Here is a 12,627-nt window from a genome sequence, read left to right on the forward strand (position 1 = left end):
CATTGCTAAAAATTAAGTTTTTATTTGTTATACAAAGCCATAAACACATAGTGTTTCCCGTGCCCAACGCATGCGTTTTAATGTATGTAATCTACGTAGAAATTGTCTGTATGCCGCCTACTCGTTCGATTTCAAATGGGAAATGCATGGAAAACATCATTCAATCACTATGTGTTTATAGCATTGTTTAACAATAAAAAATTATTTCTCAGCAATGAAAGTAATCAAAACCGATAGAATTTGACTTGAACTTTCAAATGCAGTAAGCAGAATTGCTATTTTATGTTTCAATCAAAAGTTATTCGGGTTCAAAAATTGCAATTTTTCGATTTTTTGAAAGTTCAACCGCGTTTATGTCGAAAACTATCCATCCTACAAAAAAACTTGTAAAACATTTTTTGCTTAGAATGATCCAAAAAATACAAAACAATGTTTTGTTTTGCGAAAAATCGCTGTGATTCCTCAAGTTCTTTGTTTATAACAATCTTATCGACATCCGGATCGACTGTTATCCAAAAAATTCGTGTTCTACGGGTCAAAATACATAAAAAACTTGGGTAAGTCCATCTGAATTAAGGAGGCCGTTGTACCCCCACTGGCGACAGGACTATATGTCATTTAGCCAGTCACAACATGAGTATTAGTGTCACGTTATATATCGTTATTATAGCAATTTTTTATTTTTTTATAGCCTCACATTTGTTTTTTTTTCTCTGATTCTGGCTTTGGTTTATATAACCTTTAGCCACGTAATTGTATAACTTATCACTAAATCAGGGGAGTAATGTGTAGTGTGTGTGTTGAGTAAGTGTCTTGTTACTTTGCAAAGTCGACGTTGTTCTCATTTTTGTCATTTCTCACATTTGTTCTTGACAAAAAGGACACAGGAAATGAGTTGACAGTGACAGTATTCTGACATTTACAAGTATTTTCTGTACCAAACATTTTTTAGTTCTATACAAAATAATAATTTATCTTAAAAATGAACGTCTTGCTAACACGGCATGCCGCCAAGTATATTTATTGCGTCCCTGAAGGTCTAAAGGAGTTAATGAACGACATTTCAAGAGAAGTTCTAAGAAGTCAACCTGAGAATATCTACTTGTTTATTGCTGATTATTTAGAAGCCCTTCTTATAACAAGAGAAAATGCTAGAATTGCCGCAAGGATGGTGCAAAGCATAACCGAAATAACAGAAGCGACAATGGAGTTTTTGGAACAGACAGGTATGTAAAATTATAAAATCAAAAAAATTAGAATATAGGTACTTCTTATTGAATGCATGTGATTAAATTTTGGATAAAGTATTTCACCCACTATTAAATTCTGAAGAAAATATTTCAGGCAACTAATATTCAGGCAACTAATATAGCTATGAGGAAATGGTTCTCCACAACAACAACTAATCTATTTAAGTCATCAGTTAATAAAATAATTATAGCCAGAATGATCGCCAAAATTCGAAACAAATAGGCACCAAAAGAAGAAAACATTGCTATGTCGTTTTAAATATGTTTCGCTCATTTCCTACATATTTAAGTGCATTTTATTCTTTAGGTGCCGTGTCCGAAATCAGTCGTTCGCCATCATCATGTTTACAATTGCTGAAAACTTTCTTTGTCGGCTGCTGCTTTTAATAATTCCTTAACTGTGGAACCATACAATTCTCTAATATTACGCAGCCTCGAAAGTTTCTTTCGAAGAATCCATCTCTTTTCCTCCACTTTTCCTTGTATGTAGTTCGTCTAATTATTTGGCTGAATTATTATGTTTTTCTCCTGTTTATGATGTTTATAAGCAGATGTTCTGAATTTATCATTTGAAGAACATTTTCATTGGGAGTGTGTGAAACGGACGATATCTTTAGGGTCTGTCGATAGCACCACAACTGGAATGATTCTAATTTGATTAGAATTGTCATTTTTAACATCCATGTCATGGCTCACAACCATACAAGGGTATGTAACACAGATAACATTTCAGGACCTTTTTGCGAATATGCATCGACAGGTTTCTATTACATAAAACTAGCTTCCAGGTCATAAAAGCCTTACGTGATATTTTGATCCTAGTTATCTCTTCATCAGATTCATAATTTACATTTAACCAGCTGTCAAGGTATTTAAAATGATTTACACGTTTTATCTCTTCTCCGGTAAAGAGAGAAGCGGTGAATTCATAGGTAATTTTGGTCTAGGACAGAGAAATAAAAGGGGAGACAGATTAAAACTGTTTGTAGAGGAAGAAGAATTTGCAATACTAAATACGTTCTTCAAACTACCACCAAGACGCTTGTATACCTGGATCTCCCCGCAAGATCAACTAGGAAACGTAATTCGGAATTAAATTGACTACATAATGGTGAACAAGAGATTCCGCAATTGATGCTTATCAGTTAAGGGTTACCCCGGTGCTGACGTATCATCAGATCATGTTCCTGTTGTTGGTAAATTTAGGTTTAGATTCAAGAAGGTTGCAAAAAAGGATAGCAACAAAAAGTGCGATATGAGAATACCGAAAGATAAGAAAACAAAAGAGACAGTCGCACAGATTCTTTCAGAGAAGCTAAGTAATATGGAGCAAACATATAATGCTGAAGAATCACTCCAAAATATATGTGAAACCTTTACAAGTATCAGAGAAGAATATCTAATAGAAAAGAAAGAGATGAGAAAAAGTTGGATGAATGACAATATACTGCAACTTATGGAAGAAAGAAGAAAATCAAAGAACAACAAAATAATGTACAACACGATTCAGACACAAATACGAACTGAAATACGAAAGGGCAAAGAAAATTGGTTAAAATCACAGTGTGAAGAGATATAGTTGTTAGAACAAAAACATGATACGTTTAACATGCATAAAAAGGTGAAACAAGCAGCTGGTCTTCAGAAATCCAACACAGCTAGCAAATTGCGAGACCAACAGGGGAATATTATCTCAGACAGAAATCAAGAAATCTGCATATGGACAAAATACATCCAGGAACTTTTTGATGATACTAGATCCGAACAATCTCCATCCTACATATGTGATAACCACTTACCAATCACATCGGGTGAAGTGGAAAGAGCCATTTCACAACTAAAAGATGGCAAAGCTCCCGAAGCTGACAATACACATGCTGAATTAATAAAACTATTTAACACCGACGGTACTCAACGCCTTACCAAAATATTTAATGAAATATATTTAAGCGGAGTGATATCAAGAACATGTCTGAAGTCAACGTTTATTGCTTTACCAAAGAAAACAAAATCCGTATCCTGCAGTGATTTCCGAACCATCAGCTTAATGAGCCTTATTTTAAAATTGTTTGTAAAAATTATACATCAAAGAATATATAGACTGTGCGAAAAAAAATCAGCCGTACATAGTTTGGTTTTCGAAATGCACTGGGTACAAGAGAGGCTCTATTTAGTATACAAGTGCTATTTCAACGATGTAGAGACGTAAATTGCGATATTTATGCATGTTTTATTGTTTACCATAAAGCGTTCGATACTGTAAAGCGCGACAACCTGATGGAGATACTAAACAATATTGGAATAAACAACTGTGATTTAAGGATTATCAGCAATCTGTACTGGAATCAAACATCATCTAACCGGACAGAGGCAGGAGAATCCGATGATATCAAAATCAAACGTGGGGTACGTCAGGGATGTATACTATCACCACTGCTGTTTAACATCTACTCTGAGAAAATCTTTCAAGAAGCAGTGGACGATGTTGAAGCCGGAATTCGAATTAACGGAGAATGTATGAATAACATAAGATACGCAGACGACACAGTGGTATTCGCTGACAGTGCTGAAGCCCTCCAAGAGTTAATGAACAGAATCTCAGAAGGCAGTCAGCTGATTTCGCTTAACACTAAGAAAACAAAATGTATGATCCTGTCTAAGAAGGAACAGCAATTTGGACGAATCAGTGTGAACAGTCAACAAATAGAAAGAGTAAAAACATACACCTACCTTAGTACGAACGTCAATGAAAATTGGGACCACTCCATAGAAATCAAATGTAGGATAGAGAAAGCAAGATCTGCATTTCAAAAAATGGCAAAGTTATTCAAATGTCATGACTTGTCGAGACCCATAAAAATCAGGTTACTACGATGTTATATCTTTCCTATACTGTTGTACGGTGTTGAGTCGTGGACTCTCACAGACGCCACCTGCAAGAAAATTGCGGCTTTTGAAATGTGACTTTATCGTCGAATCCTAAAGATATCTTATGCCGACCACATCACTAATCAGGGTGTTTTGCTGAGAATGCAAAAAGAAACAGAGCTGTTAATCACAATAAAAACAGCCAAAATCGAATACCTCGGTCACATCATGAGGAACAGTGAAAGATATGGACTGCTGCAACTAATCTTGCAAGGAAAAGTGGAAGGAAAGCGAGGAGCAGAATGTCGAAGGATTTCCTGGCTGAAAAATCTACGTACGGGGTTTAACACAACAACCACAAATCTTTTTAGACCAGCAGTGTGCAAAGTACAGATTGCCATGGTGGTCGCCAACATCCGAAACGGATAGGCACTACAAGAAGAAGAAGATCTCCTCTCCATTAAGAGAAAGCAGACCTTGATCTTAATCTTTCCAACTGCCATCCAATTTATATTTAAAATGTTGATTTTAAGGCTTCTTCAATAACTCGCTTCACTCACTAGATTTACTAATGTATGGAGATCTTGTAAATTTTATGCAAGAAGCTGTATCGTCAAGATATCTGATACTGTTGATTACTTTTCCGTCTAGTCTTACCCCGCTTGTCTGTCATTAAAAGTCTGCCTAAAAATTTCTTCAGAATACAAATTAAAAAGACTGGGTGATATAATACAAACCTGTCGTACACCACGTTTGGTCGGTAGTTTTTCAGAAGGACTATCTTCAATTTTAATGTTGTAATTATAAGTATAGCAGTCTTATATAGTGGACCGAGTAAAACAATATAACTATCTTGGAACAATAGTAAACGAACAATGGGATCACTCACAAGAAATAAAATGTAGAATAGAGAAGGCTAGGAGTGCATTCGATAACATGGCCAAACTCTTTAAAAGCCACAACCTTAATATGGAGATAAAATAAGGCTCCTACGATATTATATCTTCTCAATATTGTATTACGAAGTTGAATCCTGGACACTCACTGAAGCAATGAAGAAAAAACTTGAAGCCTTCGAGATGTGGCTATACAGGCGAATCCTAAGGATATCATGGACGGACAAGATAACCAACGAGACCGTATTACGAAGAGTGGGCAACGAAAGAGAGGTGATGTATACCATTAAAAGGAGAAAGTTATAATATCTCGGACACATAATGAGAAACTGCACTAAATATAGATTACTGAAGGTAATCCTTTAAGGTAATGTATTTGGAAAGCAAGGAATTGGGAGAAGAAGAATATCATGGTTAAAGAACCTGAGGAAATGGTTCTCCACAACAACAACTAATCTATTTATAAAGCATCAGTTAATAAAATAATTATAGCCAGAATGATCGCCAATATTCGAAACGAATAGGCACTATAAGAAGAAGATATAGTGTTGGTCAAGCCTGCTACCCGCAGGCAGTCGAAAAGTATATCATGTTGTACTCGATGAAATGACTTCTCGATGAAAGTCGATGAAACAAACATAAACGTTCTTTCGGAATTCACAGCTTCTTTGTAAGAGAAGGCGCATTCAAAATAGTGCCTTTTTAGTACCTAAACCCTTTCTAAATCCAAATTGCTTATTACTCATTCTACTTTCACACAGAAGGAATACTTATAAGTGCGTGTCTCATCAAACTAATTAATCCAAAGTCGCTGCATTAGGTTGCCCGCTTTTTTTTGGTAATGTTATAAACAGTAACTCCAATAAATCATCTGGTATTTTTCTTTCGTTGTAAATTTTGTTAAAGAAAGTTTTTAAGTAGGTATTGTTTTCCTCGTTCAAAAGTTTAAGTAGTCCACCGGGGATTTGATCTGGTTCAGGTGCTATATTATTTTTGGCTCGCTGTATTGCATTTGTGTAAGTGCATACCCACCTTAAATTCTTTCCGATACAGTATAAATCTAAGTTAGAGATAACTTTTCTAAGATTTATTTTCCACATAATAATATCACACATAATATATATTTCCACAAACTTAAGAGAATGCAATTTTTAAACTTACTTTTAGGAATAGACCGTCCACAAGCGGACAAGATAGTAGCCATTATCCACGATACATTTAAAAAACGAATTCGAGATGATGTAGTAATGATACAATACGAACAACAAACGGAAGAGATCGAAGAAGCCAATTTAATTACTGATATATTAGCAGAAGCTGATCTGCCCACCGATTTAGCTGAGGAAGCTGCAAGAATAATACAAGGTGCTTACAAAAAGTTCAAATCTCGAAAGCAAATGGAGCGGCAACTGCTGAGTGGTATGATCGATTGGAGAATAGCAGCTAGAAGCGCAATCAAGTTATATCGGCAAACAGGTGTTACTAACGAAGAGGCCAATAGAGCTGCCACCTTGATTAAAGCTGCTTACAAAGGGTATTATACTCGACGCATTATGAACAAGCTTGTGGATGAACAGAAAATGTTACATCCGTTATTGGAAGGGGAGGAAATTGGGGACACAAAGGAAGCTGAAGAAGACGAAGATATTCCTACATATTACAGTGAATCTAAGACAGTTAAAATTGATTATGATACAGTTATACCACATGTTGATTTTGACGAGGATATGGTCGAAGAGGTAAAATTTCATCTATTTTTTTTATTCCTAGTTAGGTTTTGATAATTTTGAAATTTATAATTTAAGGACCTTTAAGTGACTGTGAATTCTTCTACTATCCTATTATTACGACAGTTCCGTGAGATTGATTTCATATAGAAAAAATCCTTTGACTAAAAAGAAGTAGAAAAGATAATACAAGACATGACAAATGTCGATATCATCGAAAGAGCTTAGGGATCCTGGTGTTCATCAGTAGTCTAAGTAACTAAGAAAGACGGATTTACCGCTTTTATGAAGACTTCTTCTTCTTTGTCTTCTTCAGCCTGTTTGCATCCACTCCTGGACAAAGGCATCCCCATGAATTCTCCACCTTTTTTAGTTTTGTGTTATTTGCTGCCAGTTTCTCCCCACTTTTTTCCTTTGATGTCGCCTAGCCGTTTCCCCCTTAACACACTCCTATACATAGTTGTTGTAGATTTCGAGTGTGTCATTGACAGATTATTTTATGCTGATTTCATCTGATGCAGATTTTAAGTTGTTTTTCTCCCATTTGGTATCCTTTTTTAGTTCTTATTTTTTTATTATTTCTTCCATGATCAGGTTTAACAATAAAGGACTCAAGGAATCCCCCTGTCTTATCCCATTGCCAGCTTCAATTGGGTCAGTTAGTTCATCTTCTACTTTAACTTTTGTTGTGTTGTTCTGGTAGATGTTTTAGATCGTTTTAATTATTCTTAGAGGTACCCCTCTTGAGCATAACAGATGGATAACGTCCTTTAATTTGACTGTCAAATGCTTTCTTAAGGTCCACGAACCATAAATATGCCGGTTTGTTGTGTTCTAACGATTTCTCTCGAAGTTGCAATGAAAAATTTTAGAGCTAAAAAACATCCCGTATATAATAATGTCCATTATAAAGTCACTATACACTGAAGCGAAATGCAGAGTAACACACAATGTGATCAACAGTGATGAATTTAACGTACTTACTGAAGTCAGACAGGGATGCTTGCTTTCTCCGTTTCTTCTTAACATAACTGTAGACTACGTTTTCTCCAAACTAGACTCCGATACAAGAGAGATACAATGGACGTTAACCACACGCATAAGCGATATATAATACGCCGACGATATCTGCCTATTAGAACAAAGGTTCCACGATTTGGCTGACCAACTGAAAACACTTTCCACTGAAGCCAATAAAATAGGTTTAAAAAATAATATTAATAAAACGAAATCCATCAGACTAAACACATACATGCAAGAAACATATAGTCCTGTCGCCAGAGGGGGTACAACGGCCTCCTGTATTCAGATGGACTTACCCAAGTTTTTATTATGTATTTTGGCCCGTAGAACACGAATTTCTTGGGTAACAGTTGATCCGGATGTCGATAAGATTGTTATAAACAAAGAAGTTGAGGAATTACATAACAGCGATTTCTCGCAAAACAAAACCTGTTTTTGTATTTTTTGGGCCATTCTAACCAAAAAATGTTCCTACAAGTTTTTTCGTAGGATGCATAGTTTTCGAGATAAACGCGGTTGAACTTTCAAAAAATCGAAAAATTGCAATTTTTGAACCCGAATAACTTTTGATTAAAAAATAAAATAGCAATTCTGCTTACCGCATTTGAAAATTCAAGTCAAATTCTATCGGTTTCGAATATATACATTGCTAAAAATTTATGTGTTTATTGTTAAAAAAAGCTATAAACACATAGTGTCTCCCGTGCCTAATACATGCGTTTACATGCATGCTACGTAGAAATAGCCTCGCTTGCACTTGTACCTACTCTATCTACTCGTTCGATTTTAAATGAGAAATCATTGAAAACATCACTCCAGCACTAGGTGTTTATACTTTTGTTTAACAATAAAATAACAAATTTTTAGCAATGCAAATAACTAAAACCGATATACTTTGACTTGAACTTTCAAATGCGGTAAGCAGAATTTCTATTTTATTTTTTAATCAAAAGTTATTCGGGTACAAAAATTGAAATTTTTCGATTTTTTGAAAGTTATACCGCGTTTATCTCGAAAACTATGCATCCTACGAAAAAATTTGTAGGAACACTTTTTGGTTAGAATGGCCCAAAAAATACAAAAACATGTTTTGTTTTGCGAGAAATCGCTGTTATGTAATTCCTCAACTTCTTTGTTTATAACAATCTTATCGACATCCGGATCAACTGTTACCCAAAAAATTCGTGTTCTACGGATCAAAATATATAAAAAAAACTTGGGTAAGTCCATCTGAATACAGGAGGCCGTTGTACCCCCCCTGGCGACAGGACTAATACTAATAACATACAAGAAACAGTCTGATTATCTTTGCTTTGTTTTATTTTATGTCACAAGTACACATTCTTTCACATTTTCAATCTGCCTATGGTCAAGCATGATACCTATTTCTTTAGCTGGCATTACCTTAGTTTTCTCAATATTCGCTTTTAGTCCTACTCTATTAGATGCTTATTTGAGGTCTGTTAATTGTAACTCTTGTGCACATGAGTGATTTAATATGTAACAATTATAATATTATATTTATATTTTGGAGTCAACAATTTTTGGATGAAAATTTGTAATTTTTAATAATGTTTAAAAGGTAATAATGTTTAAAAATATTTAACTTTGATCTTAGGCGGCAACACAACAAAAAACAAAGAGAAAAGAATCCACTCCTTCAGACATTATTTCATTTGCGCTGGACAAAGTATTAGATAACGTTTTGAGGAGAACTGCTGAATCAAGTGTGGAACATATGATTGAAGAAACACCATCTGAAGTTACTGAAGATATATCAAAAGAAGAAAAAGAAGATATGGATATTAGAACCGTCGAGGATTACCTTAGTACAGATGCTGGTAGTGCTTAACATTATATTGTATTGTTAAGTATTGTTTTGTCTTAATGAATATAAAGAAATAAAAATGTATAAATTCTCTTTTTATTTTAAGCTAAACATTATATATTTTTTCTACAATCACTTGATAAAGAAGACTTTTTCGCTTGTCAATGGCAACGAAAAGTTTATGTTTACTGAGTACCGTCACTTTATCGCACTAGCGCGTAAAGTTTGATTTTACGCTCGTTGTCCGTAGCAACCGTACAACCATACAATACAAACACATTGAATATTCAAACTGAAAGATATAAAACTTAATGTTATGATTTGTGATTCTTAAAGTGATTGTAGAAAAAATTTTGTATGTATTACAAGCGCAAAGTGACATTATTGCTTTCGAGTAATTACCGCAAGCACTAATGCAACTCTTACTCTCAAGCAATAATGTATCACTTTTCGCTCTTAATATATAAATAACTCTTATTGTTTAAATATTTCATATGTGCATTCATTTACGCGTGCAAAAAATTTGAAACATTTGCTACATTTGAGTTTTATAAAATCAAGACGTTAATTTGTTTTACCATCGACAACATTAATTCTTTGTCACGTTACGCTTTTTTTTAATTTCTTGCTGTCTGACCGATGTACAATTTGTTTGCACACGTCCTTTTCTTATTTTTTCAGAGTTCTCTATCTTGCATTATTTGCATCTGTCTCGGTCCAGCATATTTTGTTATGTCATTTGACTACCTAAGTTGTGGTGTTCCTCTTTAATGTGTGTGATTTCATGGTCTCCAATGTATATGTAAGTATTTTGTTTCGTTACAGTTATTTCTTTCCGACCCAGCGTTTTCCTTCGATTTATTTTGTCCGGAAAGATCAACTGGACCAAGCGATATTTACGTCTCTAATTATATGACCAAAGTAATGGACCTTTCTCATTTTGATGATGTTAATCAATTCTCGCTCTTTGTGCATGGTCTCTAGGCGCACATTCGTTAGATATGTATGCTGTCCATGGGATTATGGGCATACGACGGTAACACCACAACTCGAACGGGTCTAATTTAGTAAGATTTTTTATTTTTGTTGTCCAAGTTTCAATAAAATCAAAAAATCTCACAAGAAGTTCCAAGATCAAAATCTATAAGTCCATCGTTAGACCTGTACTAACATGTGGATGCGAAACGTGGATCATGACTAGTGTGACCAACCCCAATTAAGTCCAATCCGGGACAAGGCTGAAAAATACCTTAAATCCGGGACTTTTCAATGAAAATCGGGCCACTTTTTAATATAGAAACTTAATATCATCGTTTTATTGATTATTTAACATTTTTATGTTGACAATGATATTTTTTATGGGATTAAGCCACAATTGGTTGTAATGATAATTATTATATTTTTGTTAGTTTTTGACGTATCGACTTCCAATCGGGAAATCGTTCTCAAAAAAGAAAAATTAGAAAATCAGGTGATGTTGGATTTCCATGTAAATATAAATTTAGGTTAATATAGAAATGTAATATTATCATTACAACCAATTTTGGCTTAATCCCATCAAAAATATAATTGTCAAACATGCCACAAGAAAACATCTTCAGAACATCATTATGCTGATTACTTCTTACTATCATATTTGTCGAACCATTGAAGTTGCTTAAAAATGAGAAGAAAACCTTTAAAAATCAATCCATTCATATTTTAAATTGACTTCAACTACAACGAACAAAATATATTCACTGTTTGCATTGCTTGTTTCTTAAAATTATATTTATCTTGCGATGAAATTTGCTTTATAACAATGACGGTGACCCACCATGAATTTTTCCCACCAATTCAGTTTCATGTGAATTCTTAGAAGAATAACGTATGTATTCAAAATTTCAAAATAGAATTTTACCAAAACGTTGAAAATTCGAATGACCCGGAAGTCTTGTCCGGGACACCGGGACACAACTTTGTAATTCGGGCCATGTCCCGGATTTTTCGGACTAGTTGGTCACACTAATCATGACCAAAGCAAACGAAAAAAAGCTCAGATATTTTGAACTAAAAATACTTTTCGGACGAACGAAACATTTTCGGACACTAACACAAACCAGTATAGGATCAGAACTAATATCGAATTAAAAGCACTCTACGATGACACCGATATTGTCGAAGAAATTAAATCACAGCGACTAAGATGAGCAGGCCACGTGCACAGACTCCATAACGAGAGACTTGTAAAACTAGTATGGGAGGAGATTCCTACAGGCAAAAGAACACTCGGACGTCCCAGAATGCGATGGAGAGATAACATCCAAGCAGATCTCCGAAAAATGAACATCCCATTTGACCCTAGGTTGATGGAAGACCGAACAAATTGGAAAAAAGTTGTACAATCAGCCAGGACCCACCCAGGGTTGTAGCGCTACGTGATGATGATGATGAAGTTTCAATAGCACTTCAATACTCTCAGATGTGCGGTCAATGTCGCTAGGAAGTTAAAAAAATAATAGCCCTATTAAAGTCACGAAAATAAGCAGACCAACTGCAAAGCTACAGATCAATAGCAATCCTTAGCTGCACAAACTTCTGGAACTATACTGGAAATTTATCAATAAAACAGGCGGGCTTTAGGTCTGGCCGTAGCTAATGTAACTATACTGAAATCACAATAAAGATGCAGTAGAAATAAACAAACCAAGACACGTTAAATGCTACTAGGAGTACTCCTGAATCATAATTTACAATGTATAAAATTTGGAAATCATGATTTGAGATATACAATGTATATAAATTGTATTGTTTGTTTTGGTTTGTTTATTTCTACTGCATCTTGATTGTAAATTTAGAATAAGTACTTAGCCATCAGCCCATGAGAGTGTCTGGAAAAAGGACTAATCGCTCCTAAGAGTGATGCTTTTCTACTAAAAACGAAGAGATATACAAACCAAAACCCATTAATAATCGGCTTGTACAAGGCTCAGCAGAGACTCCTATTCTGTTCAACCTTTGAAAAAAGTTTGCTTCCAAATTATTAACTTAAATGT

At 34.7% G+C, this 12,627-nt stretch overlaps 2 protein-coding genes across 3 annotated transcripts in view; one reads left to right on the forward strand and one right to left on the reverse strand.

Moving 5' to 3' along the window:
- LOC114329064 (uncharacterized) overlaps positions 1-12,627 on the reverse strand; it is a 141,887-nt gene that overhangs the window by 13,679 nt on the left and 115,581 nt on the right. The window lies entirely within an intron of this gene.
- LOC114329063 (uncharacterized) lies at positions 902-9,680 on the forward strand. Its single transcript, XM_028278076.2, has 3 exons — positions 902-1,226; positions 6,182-6,753; positions 9,383-9,680. Exons 1-3 carry the CDS (start codon positions 983-985, stop codon positions 9,614-9,616), a joined length of 1,050 nt encoding a protein of 349 aa, XP_028133877.1. The 5' UTR covers positions 902-982; the 3' UTR covers positions 9,617-9,680.

Source organism: Diabrotica virgifera, chromosome 7 (genome assembly GCF_917563875.1).
Source record: "Diabrotica virgifera virgifera chromosome 7, PGI_DIABVI_V3a".
Lineage (NCBI taxonomy): Eukaryota > Metazoa > Arthropoda > Insecta > Coleoptera > Chrysomelidae > Diabrotica > Diabrotica virgifera.

Excerpts from the sequence above, each read along its gene's own strand:
- LOC114329063 (XM_028278076.2), top strand. The coding sequence starts at position 983 with ATGAACGTCTTGCTAACACGGCATGCCGCCAAGTATATTTATTGCGTC. Across the intron at positions 1,227-6,181 it reads GGAGTTTTTGGAACAGACAG|GAATAGACCGTCCACAAGCG; the intron begins GTATGTAAAATT and ends ACTTACTTTTAG. Across the intron at positions 6,754-9,382 it reads ACGAGGATATGGTCGAAGAG|GCGGCAACACAACAAAAAAC; the intron begins GTAAAATTTCAT and ends CTTTGATCTTAG.